We start from the raw sequence: 26,262 nt of genomic DNA, 5'->3' as shown, positions 1-26,262 counted from the left end.
CCCCTTCTCCTCCCACCTTCAATCTTTCCCAGCATCAGGGTCTTTTCTAGTGAGTCAGCTCTTCGCATCAGGTGACCAAAGTATTGGAGTTTCAGCTTGAGCATCAGTCCTTCCAATGAATATTTAGGACTGATCTTCTTTAGTATGGACTCGTTGGATCTCCTTGCAGTCCGAGGGACTCTCAAGAGTCTTCTCCAACACCACAGTTCAAAAGCATCAATTCTTCGACACTCAGCTTTCTTTATAGTCCAACTCTCACATCCATACATGACTACTGGAAAAACCAAAGCTTTGACTAGATGGACCTTTGTTGGCAAAGGGATGTCTTTGCTTTTTAGTATGCTGTCTAGGTTGGTCATAGCTTTTCTTCCAAGGAGCAAGCGTCTTTTAATTTCATGGCTGCAATCACCATCTGCACTGATTTTGGAGCTGAAAAAAATAAAAACTAAAGTCAGCCACTGTTTCACTGTTTCTCCATCTATTTGCCATGAAGTGATGGGACCAGATGCCATGATCTTAGTTTTCTCAGTGTTGAGCTTTAAGCCAACTTTTTCACTCTCCTCTTTCACTTTCATCAAGAAGCTCTTTAGTTCTTCACTTTCTGCCATGAGGGTGGTGTCATCTACATATCTGAGGTTATTGATATTTCTCCCAGCAATCTTGATTCCAGCTTGTGCTTCATCCAGCCCAGCATTTCTCATGATGCACTCTGCATGTAAGTTAAATAAGCAGGGTGACAATATACAGCCTTGACATACTCCTTTCCCTATTTGGAACCAGTCTGTTATTCCATGTCCAGTTCTAACTGTTGCTTCTTGACCTGCATACAGATTTCTCAGGAGGCCAGTCAGGTGATCTGATATTTCCATCTCTTGAAGAATTTTCCATAGTTTGTTGTGATCCACACGGTCAAAGTCTTTGGCATAGTCAATAAAGCAGAAGTAGAAGTAGGGTCAACTGAAGTTAACCCCTTCTATTAGTGTATTACTCATTACAGAAAGGGAAAAGTCAGATAATTCCATTTAAGGACACAGAACTTAGGTTTTTATTTAGATTTAAGGTTTTATTCAATTAAAGGAGAAAGTATTTGTCACCCATAGTGAAAATAATTATCAGGTTACATGATTGAAATACACTAAATGTGATTAGCATTAATTAAAAATTAACTCCTCAGAGCTTATGTGACCTGACAAAGCTGCCCAGTATACACAGTGTATAGAGGATGCTCCTACACAAGACCATGACTTTAAGACCAGGCGAGTACCTATATTGCCTAACTTATAGGAAGAAACTGCAGAAATTCAAACCAAATGAGAAGATAGAGGAATTATGTTCCAACAACAACAAAAAATAAAACCCCAGGGGGGAAAATGTCATGAAATGGACATAATTTATTTGATAGTGTTCAAAGTAATCATCACAAGGATGCTCACCAAACTCAGAAGAATTGAGAACTTCAACAAAGAGTTAGAAAATATAAGAATCAATCAGAGCTATATAATACAATAAATGAAATGAAAAATAAATCCTAAAAGAAAATCAATAGCAGAATATACAATACAGAAGAATGAATAAGTGATCTGAAAGACAAACTAGTGAAAATCACCCAATCAGAACAATAAAAAGAAAAAAAGAATTTTAAAAATAGTTCAAGGGACCTCTGAGGTAATATCAAGCATACTTATATTCACATTATAGGAGTTCAAAAAGCAGAAGATAGAAAGGAGCAGAAAACTTATTTGAAGAAACAATGACTGAATTTAAAGCACTGTACTCCAATAAAAGTTTATTTTAAAAAAGGAAGAAACAGTTGCTGAAAACTCCTTTAACATGGGAAAGAAAACAAGCATCCCGGTCCAGGAACAAAAAGGTCTCAAACAATATGAACCTGAAGAGAACCTGACCAAGACATATCACAGTTAAAGTGGTGAAAGTTAAAAAGAAAAATTTAAAGGTAGCAAGAGAAAAATAACTAATAACATACAAGAGAACTCTCATAAGGCTACCAGCTGTCTTTCAGTACAAAGTTTGCAAGCCAGAAAGAAATGGCAGGGCATATTTAATGTGCTAAAAGGGAAAAAACTTAAAGAATACTCTACTTGGCAAAGTTATCATAAAATTGAAGCAGATATCAGGAGTTTTCCAGATAAGGAAAAGCTAAAGGAGTTAATCATCGCTAACCACTCTTACAACAAATATTAAAGGGTCTTCTTTCAGCTTAAAAGGAAAGGCCGTAATAAGAAATAAGAAAATATATGAAAGGAAAAATCTCATTGGTAAAGGAAAATACATAGTAAAGGCAGTGGATCGGCCACTTACAAAGCTAAAAAGCAAAAATAGTAAAATGAACTGTAATTAGTAAGTACTTAAGGGATAGTCAAAATAAAAAGATGTAAAATATGTTATTAAAAACAAAAAACAGTGAGGAGAGGAGTGAAACTGTAGGGCTTTTAGAATGCATTCAAACTTAAGCAACTATATGCTTAAACTGCTGTATGTATAGATCGATTTATATGGACCTCATGATAACCACACACAAAAACCTACAACAAACACACATAGAAAACAAGTAACAAAATGATAATAAGTCCACACCTTTCAATAATCACTTTAAATGTAAATGAATGAACTAAATGCTCTAATCAAAAGACATAGGGTGATTGAACACATTTTTTAAAAGATCCGTATATATGCAGTCTATAAGGGACTTACTTTAAATAGAAAGACATATGCAGACTAAAAGCAAAAGAATGGAAAAAGTTATTCATATATGTGGTAATTAAAAGAGAACTAGAGTAGCAATACTCATATCAGACAAAATAGACTTTAAAACAAGGACTGTAGCAAATGACAAAGAATAGCATTACATAATGATAAAGAGGTCAATCTGAAAAAAGGATATGATGTTCATAAATACTAACTCTCCCAGTACAGGAGCACTTGAATATATAAAGCAAAGAAATATTAATGAATATAAAGGGAGAAGTTGAGAGTAATGCAATAATAGTGTTTGTGTGTGCTTAGTCACTCAGTAGTGTCTGACTCTTTTTGACCCCATGGACTATAGCCCACCAGGCTCCTTTGCCCATGGGGATTCTCCAGGAAAGAATACTGGAGTGGTTGCAATGCCCTCCTCCAGGGGATCTTCCCAACCCAGGGATCGAACCCAGGTCTCCCACATTGTAGGTGAATTCTTATTCTTTAGCCACCAGGGAAGCAATAATAGTAGGGGACATTAATAGCCCACTTACATCAATCAATTAATCATCCAAAGAGAAGATCAATAAGAAAATATTGACTTTAAGTGATTTATTAACTAGATGGTCTTAATAAATATATACAAAATAGTTTACCTAAAAAGTGTATAGTAGATTACATGTTAGGCCACAAAACAAGTCTCAATAAATTTAAGAGGATTAAAATCACATCAAACATCTTTTCTGACCACAACACTATGAAACTAGAAATAATTATGAAAACAAAACTGGAAAAAACATGAACATGTGAAGACTAAACAACACTCTACTAAACAATTAATGGATCAGCAAAGAAACTAAAGAGGAAATTTTAAAAATACCTTGAGGCAATAAAAATGGAGACACAATTTTCCAAAATCTATGGAATGTAGAGTATTTTTGCCAACTGTAGGCTGTACAACCTAATGTTTGCTACAGTACAGTGAAATAGAGACTTTAATACTATGTGGTTGTACAAAATTTCTCAGAATCAAGATGCAAAAGTCTTCATTTTCAGAAAAGGAATGTCATAAGCAAAGATCTTTCAGAATGAAGGTATGGGTAACAAATCAGTGTTGTAGCATAAATAATAAAAGGAGTTTTATTAAGCTTTCATCTGGAAAATGGGTTTCCAAATTATATATATAGAACTGTAGGGGTCTAAAAGTAAAAAAGACAAAAAACAAAACAGTATATTATTGTATATTTTAAAAAGTGAAATAATCAACAACAACATTAAGAAGTGCATGGTTATACTAACAACAATAGTGTTTTCCCTTATATGGCTTTGCAAGCTATAGAATAGTCCATGGCTATGCTTTTTCTTAGGAATCAGAGTCCGATGTTAGTTCAAAGTGGTTCAATTGATTCAACTACAAAATAGTAAAATCAAGTTTCTGCTTCTGCTTTATTCTCCACCTTTAATGTGTGGCTTTTGTCTTCATGCTGTTTATGCAGCTCTATATATGCCTACCACATTTTAAGTGGATAGAGTATAAGGTGAAGTAAAAGAATTTGCTTTATGACAGCTTGCCCATGGTTCATCCATCTTAGATACATCCTTGCAAAAAAGTAAGCCATAAATCCATCTAGAGAAACATAAAGGCTATATGTTTCAAAACATAAAGAAACATAAAGGCTATATTATTCAAAAATTTTTAAATGGCTAATTTAAAATATTTCTTGAATAGTTTCATATTTGTCTTCATCTTATAAAATATTTAATTAAAATAAACCTCAAATGCTGCATATATAATATATTTTGGAGAAAAGACATGAACCAAAGGATTTATGTTACTATTGTGTAATTGTAAGGTTGGGACTAGACAAACACATTCCATAGTATATTACAAAATGTTTTATAAGAAATTAATCGAAAGGAAATGGGAAAAGATAGTTTTAAGATGTTATGTGATTTTCTTTAACTGCAAAAATTAGGTATTTATCATAGTAGTGCTTTAAACAATTTTTTGACAATCATGTAAACTTTATTACCAGAATCTTCCCTAGAACTTTTCTTAGTGCTTCCTTGACCTCTTTGTTCCTCAGAGTATAAATAAGAGGATTAAGCATGGGGGTCACCACTGTGTAGAAGAGGGAGACAAACTTTCCCTGATCTTTGTACGTACTTTTGGCTGACTGCAGATACATGAACATGATGGTTCCATAGAACATGATGACAACCATCACATGGGAGGAACAAGTCCCCAAAACTTTCTTTCTTCCAGTAGCTGATTTGATCTTCAAAACTGCTTGGGTAATGTAGCCATAGGAGACTAGGATGAGGGAGATAGGCACAACAAGGAAGAGGATACTAGCCACAAAGAGCTCAGCCTCATTGAAAGTGGTATCCATACAAGCCAACTTGATAAGTACAGGGACTTCACAGATAAAATGATCCACTTGGTGATGCCCACATAAAGGTAGCTGCAGGGTGAGAGTGGACTGTACCAGGGTGGTGGCCACCCCACTAAGCCATGCTAAAGATGTCAGGGCCATGCAGAGATGAGGATGCATTAAGAGAGCATAGTGGAGGGGACGGCAGATGGCCACATAGCGATCATAGGACATCACAGCCAGAAGGACACACTCAGTAGATCCAAGAGCATGAGAGACGTAGAGCTGAACCATGCAACCACCATAGGTAATGGTTTTCATGGGATCCTGCAAGTTTACCAGGAGCTGAGGAATAACACTGCTAGTAAAGCAGAGGTCCAGGAAAGAGAGATGAGAAAGGAAAAAATACATTGGTGTATGAAGTTTGGGTTCCAGATGAGATATCAGAATGATGGTGGTGTTCCCCAAAATGGTTAGCAAATATAAGATCAAGATGACCACAAAGAGAGCCTTCTGTAACTGAGGATAATCAGAAAACCCTAACAGGATAAAACCTGTTATGTTTCCCTCATTGGTGCTCTTCACCGTCCCCATGTGCAAAGTATGTTCCAGAAAGTTCAGTCATAGCTGAGAAAGATTATATATTACATAAGGTCAGATAAATGACAATGTCATCTCTCCCTAAAGTATTCTATGTTAAATGCTTAGACCCCATAACTTATATCTATTTTCCTATTGTGTGCCTTCTAAATAAATACAGTGCATACTCTCTCAATGGTACAGGTGTCTTCTGATGCTCTGCAAGATAGAAAAGAACAGATTTTTTAAAAATGATCAAACTATAGTAATTAATACAGTATTGTATTGGCATAAAGATAAACATATAGATCGATGGAGCAGGATAGAGAACCTAGAGATAAATGCTTGCATATAAACAAGTCATCTTCAACAAAGAGACCAAGAATACACAATGTAGAAAGGGCAGTCTCTTCAATAAACAGTTTGGGAAAACTGAATATCCACATGCTAAAGAATAAAATTGAACCCCTAGCTTACACTATACACATAAATCAACTTAGATTAAAGATTTGAATGTATAATCTGAAACTGAAACTCCTAGAAGAAACATAGAGGAAAACCTGCATGGTATTGGTCTTGGCAATGATTTTAAAGATATAAGACCAAACCACAGGCAACAAAAGCAAAAATCTATGGAAGGGGAGAAAATACACAAAATTATACATAACATCCAAGATATATGAGATTCAAATGTCTACAACAACAACAATAACAAAAGAGATGACCCAATTAAAAAGTGAACAAAGAACTTGAACAGATATTTCTCAAAACAAGACATACAAATGTCCAGTAGGCATATGAAAAAGTGTTCAACATCACTAATCATCAAGGTAATGCAAACAAACACACAATGAGATATGACTTCATATCTGTAAGGATGGCTGTTATCAAAAAAAAAAACAGATGACAAATGTTGGAAATATTATGGAGAAATTAGAATCCTTGTACAGTACTAGTGGGAATGAAAAACAGAATCAGTGTTCCTCAAAATATTATAACTATCACACGGTCCAACATTCCCACTTCTGGGTATACACCCAAAAGAATTGAAATTGGGATCTTGAAGTGATAGCTTCATTCCTGTGTTTATTGCAGCATTATTCACAACAGCCAACCTAAGTGTCCATCTAATAATGGTGAAATAAAGAAAGATATGATATATTATTCAACTTTAACTAATGAAGTATTATTAGCATATTGATAAAATATTATGAATAAATAAAGAAGATACAATATATTCCATGCATGTGTGCTAAGTCCTTTCAGTTGTGTCCGACTCTGTGTGACTCTATAGACTGTAGCCTGCCAGGCTCCTCTGTTCCTGGGGATTCTCCAACCAAGAATACTAAGGGTTGCCACGCCCTCCTCCAGGGGACCTTCCTGACCCAGAGATCAAACCTGTGTGTCTTATACCTCCTGCAGTGGCAGGCAGGTTCTTTACCTCTAGTGCCACCTGGGAAGCCCCTTATGGTATTTTAGACAACTTTAATTAATGGAGTATTATTAGAATATTGATGAAATATTATTTAGCCTTAAAAAGGAAACAAGTCTTACAATGTGCAACAACATGAATGTACTTTGAGGACAGTATACTATGTAAAATAGGTCGGGCACAAATGGACAGACACACCTCTTAACATGTAATATGTAAAACAGTCAGCCTTATAGAAACATAAAATGGTGATGGCCAGAGGATAGGAGGAGGAGGAAACAGGGAGGTGCTCAATGGTTAAAAAATTGCAGCTATACAATATAAGCTCTAGAGGGCTGCTGTCCAACATATTGCTTATAATTAACAATATTATATTATGTGCTTAACATTTGGTACCAGGGTAAATCGTGTTATGTGTTCCTACCACACATTCACACAAAAAGCAAAAGAACACGAGGAAACTTTCGGAGAAGACGTATAAATGTATTACCTAGATTGTGGTTACTGTATCATGAGTCCACACATATGTCCGGACACATGAACTTATATATGTTAAATAAATTGTCCATTTATTTATATATCAGTTCTACCTCAATAAAGCTGTAAAAAAAGAAACACCATCATCTGTTTTAGGAAACTAATTTTATTATCATTTCCATCCAACCAAATGTACCCCTTTATATTGATGTCTTTCTAGTCACATGAAGGGGAAACTCAGTTAATTTCAACTAGAGAAAAAAACAGGTTTATTTAACCAACTTTCAATAAAGTGAGAATAAGACCATTTTTCATCACCCCAAAAGACTGGAAATTAGTTGTAACATTATGTAATTTTTAAATATACCAGATGAGACTGGTATTAATTAAAAATCAACTACTCAGAGCTATATGCTCAGCCAAAGGTGCATACATATTTAGTATTTAAGGCAATATTTGAATCTATTTCTTATGATCAACCAGGTAATTCTATACTCTTACCTATCTTTCTTTTTCTTTCCCTTAGTCTTTATTTATGTGCTTTTGGAAAATTGTTCCTTCTCTTTTTTTCAGAGACCCAGGATCTTCAAAGGTTCCAAAAAGTCTTTAAATGAAATGCTAGCCATATGATTTTTTATTTCTTTTTCCTGTAATCATTTGCATATTTGTTATTGACTCAAAGTGTGAGTGCAAAATGTAATTCATATTTTGAAAGCAAGTTGTTATCTTTATTATCCTTATGGTAGTAAGCATACTTGACTATCATACACTCCAAAAAAATCTTTGTTCTTAATTGTCTGGGAACCTTGATAATGGATAAATATATTTTTGCATTTGACTAAGTTGTATATGTGTCTACTCACAACAGATTGTGAGATTCATGAGGACAGGAGCCATATACGATATGACTTTTCTGTCTTTAACACTTAGAGTGGTCAGCACAAAGTAGCCTTTCAAAAGTTATTCAGCAGTTTACTCATATTATATCCACCATATTATACCTCTTTCTTTTTCCCTAGGGAAACTAACATATCTCTAGTCAACTAGTAGATAGTAGATATCACTACCAAGTGAATGATCAGAACTTACCAACTTTCCCTCAAATTAGAGATGTCTCAAACATATATGGCTCTGCTATCTGTTTGAACATGGCTTTATCGAAAGCATGAGGATGAGAAAGTGGACTTGTAATGTCATAACTAGGGGTCAAATCCACACATGGCCCTCTTCTTGATTTTTATGAACTCTACTCCAGTCTTGTGACTACAAAATTGAAACATTCTGACATATCCTCATTCTTATTTCATCTTTTTCTCATCCTTTCTCAGTAGGAAATACCATAAACTTTACGTTTATTACTAAAGCAAATGATCCCTTTTCAAATATTTTTAGTAGACATTATGCAGTATTAACTACTATTAGTTCTCTATCACTTCAGATCAGTGCCCTGCAAAATGTCTACTTTCACTTCACTGGCAATATTGCAATTCATTGATTTTTCATTTGCATAGTAAGCAATTACTACTTCAGTTTACATTTTTTTCATCTGAACCTTTAAAAACTTCACAATAAACATGAATGAGTGGACTTACAGGGAACAGCAGTAGTGTCCAACCACCTTCCAAATGTACATTGCTAAGTTCATAGGAAGCAATTAATTCCAATTATAGATATCACTAATATGGACTCATTAAGTAACAGTATTTTTCTGAGCAAGTAGAATATCTTTGTTGCTCATTGAGAACACATTATGCATTACTAAGCATGAAAGTTTTAAAACAAGTTGTGAAAAACATTTTTAAGATGTAAATATTGACAATGAATGCAGTATTTCCACTTCTCTCTTTAAAACTAATAGCTTAAACACAAATGGCAGAAAATAGAAAGTGAATACTGTTCTAAGTAGGAACAGTTCTAAAAGCTATGGAATGCTTATAAGTCTGTATTACATATTCCACATATTATGTTCCTGATATGTTAAAATTTAACAAAACCACATGAACAGAGAGTGAAACTCTCTTCACTAAGCACCATTCTATATAGGTCTCATCTTGGGCAAACAAAGTATAAAATATAGAGGGCCATGAGAATGTAGATCGTACTGGAAGTATAGCCCATATAAGGGATGGCTCCCTAGCTGGGAAGATTATCTAGTTTCATGATTGAGTGACAGGGTCAAATATCAAGTTGAGCTGGGCATGTTCCAGAGCAGAGATTTCCTTAAGGAAGAAATGCTTGAAAACTATATATCTTGAGTGAATATTCAAGATGCCCTCTGTACTTTCCCATCAAGTGACTGAAGGACAGAACACAAATTCTAAATTACCAACATTTAATTCTCCCTCTCATAGTCTAAAAGTACCACTAAAATAGCACCCGGGGCTGGGGTGGGAAGATGGAAAATACAAGACAAAATGATTCTGCTGTATTTGGGAAAAGACAAGTCTGCTGCTGCTGCTGCTAAGTCGCTTCAGTCGTGTCCGACTCTGTGTGACCCCACAGACGGCAGCCCACCAGGCTCCCCCGTCCCTGGGATTCTCCAGGCAAGAATACTGGAGTGGGTTGCCATTTCCTTCTCCAATGCATGCATGCATGCTAAGTCGCTTCAGTCATGTCCGACTCTGTGTGACCCTATGGACCACAGCTCACCAGGCTCCTCTGTCCATGGGATTCTCTAGGCAAGAATACTGGAGGGGTTGCCATTTCCTTCTCCACCATGAATTCTATACTCCATGAAATTCTCCAGGCCAGAATAGTGGATTGGGTAGCCATTCCCTTCTCCAGGGGATCTTCCCAAACCCAGGGATCGAACCCTGGTCACCCACATTGCAGGCAGATTCTTTACCAGTTGAGCCACCAGGTAAGCCCAAGAATACTGGAGTGGGTAGCCTATCCCCTCACCAGCGGATCTTCTGGACCCAGGAATAGACTGGGATCTCCTGCATTGCAGGTGCCTTCTTTACCAACTGAGCTACCAGGGAAGCCTAAGGTTTACGTTTTTCAAAATAAAATGCAACAACAACAACAAAAATCAAAGAAAGAAAAACAATGAAGTAAAGATCTCTAAGAAACAAAAGTTAAATGAACAATGTATATACTTGAAGAAGAATTTCTCCAAGAAACAAGGTAAATGTTTGGGAAGTAAAACGTACTCCTCCTTGTTCTCTAAGAATTTAAGGCAACCTGTAGCTACAAAAACAAATCATTCGAATCAACAGTAGTTTTTAAAAGAGGGACTGGCTGAATCATGTGAAAAACATCAGGAAAATGTATAATGGTTACTGCCTAAATTATATTTCACAAAGAAATTTTCATACAAAACAACAAATTGAGGCTAGATTGTAAACAATTTTTACGCTTTATTATAAAACTGCCAATCATCTATTGTGCAAAATATCATCATTAAAACTTTTAATTAAAGTGGAAATATACTTGTAAACAAAGACACATTTTTGATTCCCAGGTGGCGCAGTGGTAAAGAATCTGCCTGCCAATGCAGGAGATATAGGAGACATGGGTTCAATCCTTGGCTCGGGAAGATCCCCTGGAGTAGAAAATGGCAACCTACTTCAGTATTCTTACCTGAAAAATCACATGGACAGAGGAGCCTGTCAGTCTACAGTCCATGGGGTCACAAAGAATAGGACATGACTGAGCATGCAAGCAATATCATGTGAAGTAACAGGCTGTGTAACTTGGGACTGAATAAATCGTGCTAATAATCATTCCTTCCACCAGTACCTAAGGTGTATCTCTCAAGTTTCAGCCAGACTTCCCCTCCAGCTCCCCCTGCTAATGTTGACTGTCTACTCCGCAATTATGTTTCTTCTTTCTGTGCAACCCACTCTTCCTTGGGCTCCCCACGTGCTATGGTATGGGCCTTAAATCATTGTATGAAACTAACTTTTGGATTTGATAGCTGCCTCCTAACATGGGCACTCTTGGTCCCTTTGTTTTGAACCAATCCACCGTGACAAGGGACATCCATGGGACAGTTCTCTAAACCCTTGAAGATAATGCCCTCTTGTATTACAACAGATGCTACCACCTTTAAGACCACTGATTATCTGTGCTACCCTCAGAAAATGACATAATCAATGTTGTCTTGAATTGTCACCCAATCAGTGTTGTCACCTGCAGCCCAACCCCTCTGCCTTACACAACCATCTACAGGATATTTTCATCCTCAGGAAATGAGATATTCATAATTCGTGTTGTCTTGGGTGTACCTCCAGGATAACTAAAGTATAGAAAACTTATGGATGTTTTCATATCACAGAGAATCTATCCTGACTGTAACATAAGCATTAAGAGAGCTCTTCCTCTTGCTTGCATACACATAGCACCTCACATCTACCTGGAGCTCCTCCATCCCTCAAGAATCTGCTATCTGCTGAGACTTCAACTCTAGTGTATATCCCCAATTTGTTTCTCTTGATTGAATCATTAGAAATACCATCTGTATTAACAAATGTTTTAAACTCTCATATTGAGCTTCTCTAACACTGAAAGTTGTTTCTCTTTGAAAGTAATCTGGCATCCATTATTTCACTCTGTGATTATAGGGTGTGAGTTCAAATTCTGTCATAGTTTTTAGCCCATGAACTATTATTCTCCTTAAAATACTGTCCAGTATATAAAAGTTGCTATGAATCATTCAATCTTCTACTAAATTTTGGTAAACTCTTTTTACATTTCTAAAATCCAACAACAAAAAACAAAAATTAAATCTTATATGTAAATATACTAAACAAAACATTCTCATCCACATAGGATAGGAATAACTCTAGACTAAACATCACAAATACTGTCCACTAACTAAAATACTTTTTAAAAACTGGGTTCAAATGTCCTTTCAATATAAAGAAGAGATAGGGGATGTATCATGAGAGAGGGCAGTATTCTGATATAAAAAACAAGCATTTTAATTGTCTAAGGGGTCAATCCAGAGGAAATTAGGAGACTGAGATCACTGTTAAATAAAGGGGCAGCAGGGTGGTAAGTGAAGAAGTGAGGCACATATTAATCTTTCAGAAATGAATTTCTGGAAATATATTTGTACTTACAAGTAATATCAGTTGCTTAAGCAGATAATGTGTATACTGACTTAATTCCCTTTTAAGTGAATGAGATTGTCTCTAGACTTTGACAAGATGCTTCACAAATGTGTATCAAGTGCAAAAATATTTGGGTCAAAAGGCCATTTTTTTCATTTTGAAGAATATAGACAGATTAGGAATGATCGATTTTAAACTCATTTTTTGCTGCCTTTGAGTAGAGGTGATATTGAGCATCAAAAAAAAAAAAAAAAAAAGGAAGGAAGGTAGGAAAGGAGCCGGGGCGGAAGGAAGAAGTCCAGTCAATTTTATGAGGAAAAATGTTTTCGAAATAGTCAAATACAATATGAAATTACTATTAGAAATCCAGAGACTTCTCAATTCTGAAAGGAAAGTAAAAGTGTTAGTTGCTCAATCTTGTCTGACTCTTTGCGATCTCATGGACTGTAGCCCACCAGGCCCTCTGCCACGGAATTCTCCAGGCAAGAATACTGGAGTGGGCTACAATTCCCTGCTGTAGGAGATCTTGCCAACCCAGGGAGTGAACCCAGGTCTCCTGCATTGCAGGCAGATTCTTCACCTCTGAGCCACATGAGTTTCTTTTATTTCATAGCTTGTTTCACATGCAGTAAAACATAAAACCAGACAGTGATGACTACAGCAGGTGCCATCTGTCAGCATACCTGTTTCAGGCTGAGAACGTTCATTCTAGCTTCAGGAGTTACTTCTTTGTCCACAGTATTTCCATGTGCCTGTGTCTTGAGAGGAAATATAAAGGTATTCCTGATTAAGGACCCAGAGCCACAGGAACTGTTCAAGACAGTGCAAGCTAGGAACCAAATGTGAGGTTCTGAGAAAAGGAAACATTCAGGCTGTTGTAAAGTCCTGTCACTGACTATCAACTAAACTAATGTCAGTATGCCCACAAGATAATACCTAATCTTTCTTCCTTACCTGGAAGAGTATGCAAGAATACTGAAACTATCTTTGGAAGTTTACTACATGAATCAACTTTGACCTTCAGTTATGAGTAAGAAATATCACAATGGCTAGAAAGCTACTTCTCTGGAACTGAATCTCTCTGCAACAGCTCAGAAAGATGTTGTTCCTGCTTATGCAGTCTGTGGTACAATATGGAAATGCCAGTTGCAAATAATGAAAAAGTAAATAATTTCTAAACTAGATGCTGGGGTTTGCAAAGAAACATGCCAGAAGAAAATGAGCGATCCCCGGTGATGCCAATTCTGAAAAGAATGAACTTGAAAGGGTAAAACCCCAGTGACTTATTTCCTCCTTTAGGATTTGGTTTATACTAGAAAAAAAAAAAAAAAAGAACGTCCCCAGAAGGATAAGAAAATTACCATATTCCCTCTATGGAAAATGTGTTGCTCATTAAAATGTCCATAACAGAAAATCCCAATATATGATCATGAAAAAAATGCCCTGTGATCATCATTTGTTAATATCACCTAAGGGTTTATGTGGTAAGATACTGGGAATTTCCCTGATGGCTCAGAGGTAAAGAATCTGCCTGCAAAGTGGGAGACCCTGGTTCAATCCCTGGGTCAGGAAGATCCCTTGGAGGAGGAAATGGCTACCCATTTGCCTGGAGAATTCCATGGGCAGAGGAGACTGGCGGGCTATATTCCATGGGAGTAGTTCACAACTGAGCAACTAACACAAACACTGGGAACTTACCTGGGCACTTTCCAAAACATTTCCCAATTAAATTTATCCTAAATAGCTGTGGAAAGAAGAGAAGTGAAAAGCAAAGGAGAAAAGGAAAGATATTCCCATTTGAATGCAGAGTTCCAAAGAATATCAAGGAGAGATAAGAAAGCCTTCCTCAGTGATCAATGCAAAGAAATAGAGGAAAACAATAGAATGGGAAAGACTAGAGATCTATTCAAGAAAATTAGAGATACCAAGGGAACATTTCATAAAGATGGGCTTAATAAAGGACAGAAATGGTAGGGACCTAACAGAAGCAGAAGATATTAAGAAGAGGTGGCAAGAATGCACAGAAGAACTGTACAAAAAAGATCTTCACAACCCAGATAATCATGATGGTGTGATCACTCACACTCACCTAGAGCCAGACATCTTGGAATGTGAAGTCAAGTGGGCCTCAGGAAGCATCACTATGAACAAAGCTAGTGGAGGTGATGGAATTCCAGTTGAGCTATTTCAAATCCTGAAAGATGATGCTGTGAAAGTGCTGCACTCGATATGTCAGCAAATTTGGAAAACTCAGCAGTGGCCACAGGACTGGAAGAGGTCAGTTTTCATTCCAATCCCAAAGAAAGGAAATGCCAAAGGATGCTCAAACTACCACACAATTGCACTCATCTCACACGCTAGCAAAGTAATGCTCAAAATTCTCCAAGCCAGGCTTCAGCAATACATGAACCGTGAACTTCCATATGTTCAAGCTGGTTTTAGAAAAGGCAGAGTAACTAGACATCAAATTGCCAACATCCACTGGATCATCAAAAAATAAAAGAGTTCCAGAAAAACATCTACTTCTGCTTTATTGACTATGCCAAAGCCTTTGACTGTGTGGATCACAATAAACTGTGGAAAATTCTTAAAGAGATGGGAATACCAGACCACCTGACCTGCCTCTTGAGAGATCTGTATCAGGAAGCAACAGTTAGAACTGAACATGGAACAGACTGGTTCCAAATAGGAAAAGGAGTACATCAAGGCTGTATATTGTCACCCTGCTTATTTAAATTATATGCAGAGTACATCATGAGAAACACTGGGCTGGATGAAGCACAAGCTGGAATCAAGATTGCCGGGAGAAATATCAATAACCTCAGATATGCAGATTACACCACCTTTATGGCAGAAAGTGAAGAACTAAAGAGCCTCTTGATGAAAGTGAAAGAGGAGAGTGAAAAAGTTGGCTTAAAGCTCAACATTCAGAAAATTAAGATCATGGCTTCTGGTCCCTTCACTTCATGGCAAATAAATGGGGAAACAGTGGCTGACTTTATTTTTCTGGACTCCAAAATCAGTGCAGATGGTGATTGCAGCCATGAAATTAAAACACGCTTACTCCTTGGAAGGAAAGTTATGACCAACCTCAGACAGTATATTAAAAAGCAGAGACATTACTTTGCCAACAAAGGTCCGTCTAGTCAAGGCTATGGTTTTTCCAGTGGTCATGTACGGATGTGAGAGTTGGACTATAAAGAAAGCTGAGCACCGAAGAATTGATGCTTTTGAACTGTGGTGTTGGAGAAGACTCTTGAGAGTCCCTTGGACTGCAAGGAGATCCAACTGGTCCATCCTAAAGGAGATCAGTCCTGGTTGTTCATTGGAAGGACTGATATTGAAGCTGAAACTCCAATACTTTGGCCATCTGATGTGAAGAGCTGACTCATTTGAAAAGATCCTGATGCTGGGAAAGATTGAGCACAGGAGGAGAAGGGGACAACAGAGTATGAGGTAATTGGATGGCATCACCGACTCAATGAACATGGGTTTGGGTGGACTCCGGGAATTGGTGATGGACAGGGAGGCCTGGCGTGCTGTGGTGCATGGGGTTGCAAAGAGTCGGACACGACTGAGTGACTGAACTGAACCCTTTCATAATGCTTGCATGGACAATAGAAAAATACTAATTTGGCAGTTACAGAGAATTCAGAAAAATTACAGCAACTCAGAAAAATAACCTCAAGAAGAGATCTCTTAAGTAATTGGCCCACAATATCGAGGTGGCTATAGAATGAGTTGCAATTAAACAGCAAATGTCAAGCATTATTACACTGCTCTGTTTTCACTCTTGTGTAATGCCACTTTACATTTTTGAGCAGACAAATTAATAATTCTATTCTTATTTTTCTTCTCTATTCATATAATACTTTAGTTGTTCTGTTGAAGAAAAATTAATTGCTGCTTTGTTTTTATTCAAAACCAAAGAGTCCCCATTTTTCCTTGATTGTCTAAGTCTGATCATGCTTACCAACAATCTCCAAATTCTACATCCTGCCTATTAAGCTGTTTTTTGCTGATGTCAGACTATCAGTAATCAATGTTGTGGCTGGACACAATTGTAGTTCTTATATAGTTGCAAAACACCCTTCAGCAATAACCTTCAGGAAACTTTGAAAAATAAAGCTTTATAATTTACAAGATTTAACAATTACCCAGCACCTATGGGGCCACATGGGGTTGGGGAGAAGAGTAGCAGGCTTGGGGTTCTGACTTTATTGAAATCGTGGGTAGAAACCTAGGATTTCTTAAGTTCGTTCTTTGTAGGTGAACTTAAAACACAAGAGCAGAAATTTAAAGTGCCCAAACCAGACAAAGACAAATATATGATATCGCTTACATGTGAAATCTGAAAAAAAAGGATACACATGAATTTATTTATAAAACAGAAATATTCAAATAAATACATACATATATATATTGAATTAGTATGCTGTACACCTGAAACTAACATGACATTGTAAATCAACTATACTTCAAAGAAAGAAAGAAAGCCAAAAGAGGAAAAAGTCCTCATTAGCTCAAAAGGTCAGTTGTTGAAGTGACCTATGATCTCTAAAACAAAAGAGCCTTATTGGGTGGAGGTGGCCTGTCTCTTTATCAAATCAGGTGGCCAACAATTTGTCAGAGATTACCATCTGTGAAGTGGATTCACCACTGAAATGGGTGCCTCAGCAATCAAACCTTAAGTCAGACATTTATGTTACCAAAAAAAAAAAAACCTGTCAGGACTTACGCTGCATAAGCTTGTTTTCCTTTTCATTTTTCTATTATTAAGCGCCAGTTTACTTAGATTTCAGAGTTGCTTGCACCCTCCTCAATATAGTGGAAAACATTCTATTTCCAGTTACATCTTGCTATGTCTGTGCATATATCATGTAAGTCTTCTAATCATTTTTAAGAAAAATGTCCTCTCTGTCACCAAAAACATACCACTTGAAGACTATTTGTCTATTATAAGCTGTCAGACCCTTTAAAATTCACCCATGAGTTCTTTCCTTTCTTACACACATATTAAAATAGTTGTGATTTAGCAAATAACAGTATAAACTCATTCTTCCTTCTTCAAAGTGAGGTGCTGCTGACTAGATAATGTTGCTTTGCAACCGTATCAGCTTAATACCAAAAATCCAAATAAAATAAAAACATGTAGCCATTAATATTACATTGAGATAGATTTGATTTTACAATCAATTTGATGAAAGTGAGGTTTTTCTCCCTCTAACATTGACTTCTATTGTTTGACAAGAGATACCATCACACAGTGAAAATCTATCAATTGACTGAGTTGGACAATTAGCATATAAACCCTTTACAAGTGTGGATGCTGTTCTGTTCACATCTATGTCCTCAATGCCTGCATAGTTGTTAATAAACAAATGTACTTCATAAAGGAGATAAGACAAATACAAGCTTCATGAGGAGTTAAAAATTGCATGTATCTAGTAACATACATAATGGAAAACATGATTTGTTCATTAAATAAATATCTTCTGCCTAGTAAGGAGGCCATCTTAGAAGTAAGCTTGTGGTAGAAAATTAAAATGGAAAGAAGTGGATAGATTAGAGAGATAACTCAAAGGTAAAATCCACAAGATTGTATATAAGTTACAAACAGCAAATGAAATAGGAGACAGAGCTGGGATGATGTATGTTCCATTTTGTGATATTGAGAATAGTAAAAAAAAAAAATAACCAAAAAACCAGAGAGCTTTTGACTTAGTTTTGATGTACTAATTCTGAGGTTATTTTAATATACTCAGGTGTAGAAGTGAAATACATAATTGAACATGAAAATATAGACAGTAAATATCTATATTGAAGCACAAATCTGGGAGTCACCTTTGTACAGATTTTACTTTAAACTTTGATCCAGTCATAGCATAGTTGCCATTCTTAAAAATCTACTAGGGAGAGAAACACTAAAAAGTAAGAAAATTGTCAAACAGGAAGAAAGCACAGCAATAATGAGCTTGGTGTATAATGGGATCACAACCTGAGGGGTTCAGGAATCCATGGTTAGCTGAAAGAACAATACTGTGGATGTTTAGGATTTGTTCTTTCTGACATGAGTAATTGGTCAAAATATTTCAAACCATGCAAAAGAAAAAGTATAATACCCATGTAGTTATGACTAATAAATAAATTTATGAATAAGCTTTATAAGAAATAAAATACCTAGAATAATCTAATTTTAATTTAAGCTGCTCATTATCATTCATTCCAGCTTATATTTATAGCTGATGTAAAGGTTATGCAAATTGTTCAGGTCACCCAGCTGTTCTGTCATGAAATGGGCATTCAAACTCAAGTTCGTCCAACTTAGAATTTCAAGCTCTGTTTAAAGTTTTTCTATGGAAACTTACTTACAGGGTTATGAACATAACTGAATTATTTGTTGAGTCATCATCCATTGAATTACTGCCCTAGTAATGCTTTTTAAAATATCTTTTGACAATCATGCCTCACTAAATCATAAAGTTTTCCCTAGAATTTTTTTCAGTGCTGCTTTGACTTCTTTATTTCTCAGGGTATAAATAAGGGGGTTAAGCATGGGCGTCACCACAGTGTAGAAGAGGGACACAAACTTTCCCTGGTCCTTGGATCTACTCTTGGCTGGCTGCAGATACATGAAGATAATGGTTCCATAGAAGATGATGACAACCATCAGGTGGGAGGAGCAGGTCCTAAATGCTTTACGTTGTCCAATGGCTGACTTTATCTTCAGAACTGCTTGAGCAATGTTCCCATAGGACATCAAAATGAGTGACAATGGCACCACCAAGAATAAGACACTAGCCACAAAGAGCTCTGCCTGGTTGAAAGTGGTGTCCACACAAGCCAACTTGATGAGCGCAGGAACTTCACAGAAGAAATGATCCACTTTGCAATTCCCACAAAAGGGGAGTTTTAGGGTGAGGGTAGACTGTATAAGGGTGGTCGTCACCCCACTGAGCCACGCCATAGAGGCCAGGATGTTACAGACCCGAGGGTGCATGACAAAGGCATAATGTAGAGGACGGCAGACTGCAACATAGCGGTCATAGGACATTACAGCCAGAAGGACACACTCCGTGGATCCCAGGGCAAGGGAGACGTAGAGCTGAACCACACAGCCACCATATGTGATAGACTTATCTGAACTCCCCAGGTTGACTAAAAGCTGAGGAATAATACTGCTGGTGAAGCAGAGGTCCAGGAAGGAGAGATGGGAGAGGAAAAAGTACATGGGATTATGGAGTTTAGAGTCCAAGAGGGATACGAGGATGATGGTAGAGTTGCCGAGGAGCGTCATGAAGTAAAGAAACAAGATTACTCCAAAGAGAATGAGCTCTAATTGAGGTCGGTCAGAAAACCCTACCAGGATGAACCCAAGGCGTCTGCTGTCATTGGTCCACTGCGTTACTCTTGCTTTGATTATTCACTCCAGAGTAATGAAGTCACATTAAACAGAAACTCAAAGAATTTTATAGCAATTCCCTTGGTAACTAAGATCTAGAAAGAAAGAAAGAAAATTAAGTCGCTCAGTCCTGTCCGACTCTGTGCAACCCCATGAACTATAGCCTACCAGGCTCCTCTGTTCATGGGATTTTCCAGGCAAGAGTACTGGAGTGGAGTGGATTGCCATTTCCTTCTCCAGGGGATCTCCCCGACCCAGGAATCGATCCTGGGTCTCCCGCATTGTAGGCAGACGCTTTTACCATCTGAGCCACCAGGGAATTAAGATCTAGATATTGAGAAATAAGACTTCGGATATAAGTAAAAAGAAAGGGCCAAAGTAGAGGATACTGGAGTGTGATATCATTGGTTATCTTGTGAAGTGGCATGCCTGATCTGTTGATTATAGGTTTTCCATTTATCTTGAGGATAAAACAAAAGTTTTAAAATGCATCAAGGTTGAAATTCTCAACACCTTTTCATCAATACCATTTTTTTTCAATATAAAAGTAATGGAATTTTGTAGGAAATGTAGGAATCATAAACATCAATGTGCATTCTCAGAATCTACCAAATAGATTAAGTAAGGTAGGGCCGTGATGAAACATGTGAGAATGTGCATCTTATTATCTGTGTAAGCAGTGCATTTATGAGAATGTAGAGTAGGGAGAAGAATCTATAGAGGACAAGGCTTAGATTGAGTTAACTGTGCTCTCAAAAAGATGAGAACAATTAAAGAAGAAAACATGTCCTGATGGTAAGATATAAACATAGAGGGTTTCCCTAGTGACTCAGTGGTAAAAAATCTGCCTGCCAATACAGGAGATATGGATTCCATCCCTGATCCAGGATAATCCCACATGCCATGGAGCAACTGAGCCCATGCGCCACAACTGTTGAGCCTGTGCTCTAGCACCCAGGAGCCGCAACTACTGAGCCCACATGATGCTGCAACTAGAGAATAGCCCCCACTCCCCGTAACTAGAGTAAAGCTCACACAGTAACAAAGACTGAACATAGCCAAAAATAAATAAAATTATTTTTTAAAAAGAAATGAATATAGAAATGAAGAGTACATTATAGGATGTCATAGAAAAAAGTAACTAAATCTGAACATGATTATTACTTATTGACTATGCCACATAACAGAATAGGATACAAGGCAAATTTGAGTCACTTTTTCAAGGATACCAATATCAATACACATTATCTGCATAGCCTAGGCTTTGTAGGAGGGTTTTGGTTTGCTTTAAATTTTCCTTTGCAAGATAAATATACCTGCACAGTGTAGAATCATTTAAAACAGAAGGTAGCCCAGTCCAGAAACTAGGTAGGCAGCTAATAATAACCGTGTCATGCTAAGTCACTTCAGTAGTGTCCAACTCTTTGTGACCTTATGGACTATAGCCCACCAGGCTCCTCTGTCCATGGGATTTTCCAGACAAAAAAACTGGAGTGGGTTGCCACGCCCTCCTCCAGGGGATCTTCCTGACCCAGGGATCAAATCTACATTTCTTGAGTCTCCTGCATTGGCAGGTGGGTTCTTTACCACTAGCGTTACCTCGGAAGTCCATAACATAACAGTGTAGACAATCACAATTAGAGACAGTGAAGTTGATATCAATAGAATGCAAGAAATGCTTCAGAGAACAAAGTAAAAATTATTAGGATTTAAGTACCATTGGGATAATGAGCCAATGAATAGGAAGAAGTTAAAATTATTGAAGTTTTGCACATAATGCAATAAGAAGATTGAGTAGTTAAGAACAGTGTGCATCAATTCAGTTCCAAGTCAGTTGATTCCTGGAAAAATCAGACTGATCATTTCTACAATGTTCAAGAACAAAATTAAAAACCACTGTTTTGATGCCCTTCTTGTCGTAAAGACTTTGACCTAGAGTCCCACCCAACCTATGACACATTGTTACCAGCTACTCATTTGACACCTATTCATAATTAAGATCCTATATAAACACATAAATCATATATATAACTTTTGTGACTATGGCAATTGCATAATAATATGATTAGGACAGCTAAATGAATATAAGCACTATCCCCAGCCAAGTGTCAAAACTCTGGATGTTTGAAGAATTTATGGCAAATTAATCATTATCACTCCCCAAGTCTCTTTTAAAATACAAATGCAGCTAGACCTTAAATTTTTGTCCTGAAGTTTTTATTTAAAAACAATCCTGTCAAGTTTTTGATTTTTTAAACTATATCTCTTTTACCACTAAGTATGTTGTCTTAGCACAAGTTTTCAAAATTTCTCTTTTATGTCATTAAAATCCACCAAGACACCACCAAATTCATATTTATTGTACTTAGACACACATGCAATCATTGCCTCTCCTTGTGTTAATGGAAGTCTATAGAGCATGATGAAAAGTCAAGGATTTCAGAGGCAGGAAAGGTTTAAGTCCTGGTCTTTCACATCTTAGTTGTATATCTTGGATAAATCTCTAGATATCACTGGGCTTTGGTTTGCTTGACTGCAACATGGAGATGATGAATAGTTCTAATTTACAGGAATAATGTAAAGACTGTTTGAGATAGTGGATCTAGAATGGCACTGCTTTGGTTGGGGATAAAGATGTGAATAAATATTGTATTTCATGTGTGGGTGAGAGTGTTAAAACGCAAGGTCAGAAGTCCTTCATGTAGTTTACTAGCCCCTCAATAATCATGCCTAAGCCAAATGTGGTGGCTTTTGACACCTCCTTCCAAGCCTCAGAAGGAAACACTTTCAGTTCTCCAAACTTAGAATGTGGTTTTCCATTGTTAAGTTTTACTGCATACTGTTTTTAATAGTATTCACTCATACTACACCTGCTTAGATATTTTTACATCCTTTAAGACTCAATTTTTTTAATTAATTTATTTATTTTAGTTGGAGGCTAATTACTTTACAGTATTGTAGTGGGTTTTGCCATACATTGATATGAATCCACCATGGGTTTACATGTGTTCCTCATCCTGAACCCGCCTCCCATCTCCCTCCCTATCCCATCCCTCTCAATGTAATCAACATTTTGGTGAATCTTTACAGAAGTCACTTTTGCAATTCATTTCTACAACACTGTATTTCTATACTTATACATTATTAGCATTAAAGAGTATTGAATGTGATGTCTATTATCTTGATGTCCTTCATATCTAGCATGGTTTCCAAAAAATGATTGTGAAGTCAAAATGAATATATAAATATGTATAAGTAAAACTTGGGCTTCCCTGGTGGCTCAGATGGTAAACAATCTGCCTCCTACATGGGAGATCCAGGTTTGATCCCTGGGTTGGAAAGATCGCCTGAAGATTGGAATGGCAACCCACTCCAGTATTCTTGCCTGGAGTATTCCATGGACAGAGGCTATTGTCCACAGGGTTACAAAGAGTCAAACATGACTGAGCAACTAACACTTTCACTTTCAAATAAAATTTTAAAAGAAGAGCTTGTGGCTTATCTAATAATATATTTATCTTTTATCATTTAATATATGAAATATTTTTGCATATTTATGTAGTAATAAATTTTTTAATTTATTCCATTATATATATAATTGTATATTATGCTTCATCATTTATGAAATAAAAGACAGAAGATCTAGAATAATGAATTTACAATACATATTCAAATATTACATTATAATATAATAAATGACAAAGAAAAAGATCTGAATATTCAGAAAGAAGACTTTGTAATAAAGGGAAGGGGCTAAAATAGACAATACCAGTGTGTAATATCATCAATTATCCCATGATACCTGGTCTATTGATCAGAGATTTTCCATCTGCCTTGAAAACAAAACAACTTAGAATGAGGGAAGATTGAGGTTTTCATCTCTTTTTCATCAATATCAAATCTATATATACTTAATTTTTATACTCTTCTCTATTCAGTCATAAACACATTGAGGACCAGTTTTCTTATCCTTTAACAGCATGTATTAAAGTATTTATACATGTTAGGTGAATAACTACAAATTAACTATTTCTCTTGGACATTATATCAGCTAATGTATCCACCAAAATTTATTGTATATATACTACATTCTATGCTATATAAGGGGAATATGAAATTTTAAAAAGCACGAATTTTGTATCAAAAATTTTGTTGGCTAGTAGAAGCACAAGCGTACTCAAGAAGTAAGCACAATGAGAAGTTTTAGGTACAATTGCTTAGCAAATCTTATTCCATTCTACAATAACTAACAGAGGGGAGAAAAAATAGAGATGAAAGAACGATTTCAGAAAGTGTATTTGAGTTGAGCTTTTAAGTTTATAGAGTGCTGTTGAGTTGCACAAGTTCATTTCAAGAAGCAGCAGTAGTCTGATGAGTTAAAAAAAAAAAAAACAGACTTGAAATAACCTGGTATCATCAGTAACAGCTGAAAATTATTGCCTGGAGCTTAAAGTGCAAGAGCTGGAGAGAGCAGAGGGATAGAGAAGCTGCAACCAGCTGTTGATTGATCTTAGTCTGTTTAGGTACTAGAAGTCCATACAGCATTTCTACAAACTATGACAACCATGTGGGTAATTTTATGAATAGAAATGTCAAAAAATTATTCTGAAGACTTCAGCAGAGGCTAGGTGATAGAAATGGGATCTAAAACAGCAAGAAGGAAAAGGTAAATGTCTGCTGATCTCTACTTTTACTTTCCACTGTCTGTGATCCAATTCATGTCTTTGAAAATAAAAACAAATTTATCTCATGGTACTACTGAACAGGCCATTCTGATAAGAGAATCACAAATGGGTTTTCTATTTATCTACAAATGTTTGTTACATGATATACAGAGAACCGCACCTCTCATAGTTGAGTTTGGAAGCTGCTTCTCACTTGCAAAAGAAAATGCATGACCTGGTCTCAATACTTTGCTGCAGAAAGTTTCTGCCTGCTCTTACCATTTTTGAAACAGAGAAGAGTGTCTTGGCTGTTTATGTTGCATAGATTCTGAGAGGATGCCAGGACAGGACTGCAATCTGTGTAGTTGCCTAGGAATTCACTAGATAAAACATGAGATTTGGCATTTGCTCTAAGGGTGATCACTGACTACCTGGCTAAGTTTGGGAAATGGTTTTATGTCCCTAGAACTAAGTGTCTTTATATATAAAGTTAGGATATTACCATCAGTTTTTTCCATGCATCTAAGATATATTGACATGAGGAATTAAAATATGTTTTATAAATATCACTGAAAGTCAGTAATTCAATCATGAGTACATAATGAATGAGACAGAGGGCTCATCATATACTAAACTTTGTTCTGAATATGTGCATTCTGTGAACCTGTTTAATTCTCTCTATGAGACTAATGGTTTTTACTATTCTTATCAACAAAGATGAGAAAATTGATGCTGAGAGTGGAGAAGTAACATGTTCAAGAAGACTTCAGTGGCAAAGCCAGAATCTGAGCCCAGGTATTTGTACTCCCAAACTCCTCACACTGTGCTGGCCTCCTGAGTTCTTGCTAAGATGCAAGAAATGGACATACGTGTAATGGCTATGCAACCACCACTACCTTCTAAGTCATCTCTTTAGTGTCTCATTCATAGTACTTTGCTTTCTGCTAAGAGATTTATTTTGGTGAAAACTGCCCTGTTTTAAGTTTTAGCTTCAAGCCTTCCAGGCTATGCTAATACCTTGGAGAGCTCTCAGATATTTACATTCAAACACTTCAAGACCACAGATAGGAAGCAGTGTCACAATGGTACCAAAACCTATTTCATATCTACATATCTGCACGTTCTGCTCTGAGGTGAAGAGAGGAAGGAAAATTTAATAAGAACATATAGACAGACTCAGTGGCAGGTGGCATTCTGGCAAATAATAGAGACAGAGAGTAACACTGGGAAAGAAGATAAGGAGTAAAAGAGATACAATCGTGGGGAAATTGGCAGATATGATACATCTTTGCAGCTTTTGGAGCTAGAGGTATTCAGTTAGTCAGATGAGCAAAACCGGGCATGAATGAAGCCAATGTTTGGAGTTTAATCTTATGGTGATATTTTCTGGTTCAGAAGTACACACCACACATGAGTGTGGGGAAAGAGGTAGCAGTACAGATTTTCTATTGTTCAATAGAGTGAACCCTAAACCAGTAGATCTAAGCATAGCTTACTGCAATCAATGTGTATTGGGGTTATCTGATTAGATATTGTGAAATGTTTAAATGTTGCTTATGAGAGTAAAGGGTATTGGAAA

At 36.6% G+C, this 26,262-nt stretch overlaps 2 protein-coding genes and 1 long non-coding RNA gene across 7 annotated transcripts in view; 1 reads left to right on the top strand and 2 right to left on the bottom strand.

Annotated features, from left to right (window-relative positions):
• Positions 1-26,262, top strand: part of LOC145511586 (uncharacterized) — a 96,231-nt gene that overhangs the window by 32,128 nt on the left and 37,841 nt on the right. For 3 of the 5 annotated variants that reach the window (XR_014057971.1, XR_014057972.1, XR_014057973.1), the window contains one exon: positions 25,401-25,478. The exons of the other annotated variants lie outside the window; for them this stretch is intronic. This is a non-coding gene — a long non-coding RNA (uncharacterized LOC145511586). The remainder of the gene's footprint in view (positions 1-25,400; positions 25,479-26,262) is intronic. 5 annotated transcript variants of the gene reach the window in all.
• LOC145511575 (olfactory receptor 2G2-like) lies at positions 4,713-10,616 on the bottom strand. Its single transcript, XM_081505119.1, has 2 exons — positions 10,210-10,616; positions 4,713-9,898 (listed from the first exon to the last, which is right to left on the bottom strand). The coding sequence occupies exon 2, from the start codon at positions 5,664-5,666 to the stop codon at positions 4,713-4,715; it is 954 nt and encodes a 317-aa protein (XP_081361245.1). The 5' UTR covers positions 5,667-9,898; positions 10,210-10,616.
• LOC145511582 (olfactory receptor 2G2-like) lies at positions 19,093-19,914 on the bottom strand. Its single transcript, XM_081505125.1, has one exon. It carries the CDS (start codon positions 19,912-19,914, stop codon positions 19,093-19,095), a length of 822 nt encoding a protein of 273 aa, XP_081361251.1.

Source organism: Giraffa tippelskirchi, chromosome 6, assembly GCF_054371585.1.
Source record: "Giraffa tippelskirchi isolate mGirTip1 chromosome 6, T2T-mGirTip1v1.2.pri, whole genome shotgun sequence".
Classification (NCBI taxonomy): Eukaryota; Metazoa; Chordata; class Mammalia; order Artiodactyla; family Giraffidae; genus Giraffa; species Giraffa tippelskirchi.
The sequence above is the reverse complement of the archived record's forward strand: the minus strand, read 5'-3'. Positions and strand labels throughout refer to the sequence as shown.

Bases quoted from the DNA above. Each gene is read 5' to 3' on its own strand.
- LOC145511575 (XM_081505119.1), bottom strand. From the start codon at position 5,666: ATGGGGACGGTGAAGAGCACCAATGAGGGAAACATAACAGGTTTTATC.
- LOC145511582 (XM_081505125.1), bottom strand. From the start codon at position 19,914: ATGACGCTCCTCGGCAACTCTACCATCATCCTCGTATCCCTCTTGGAC.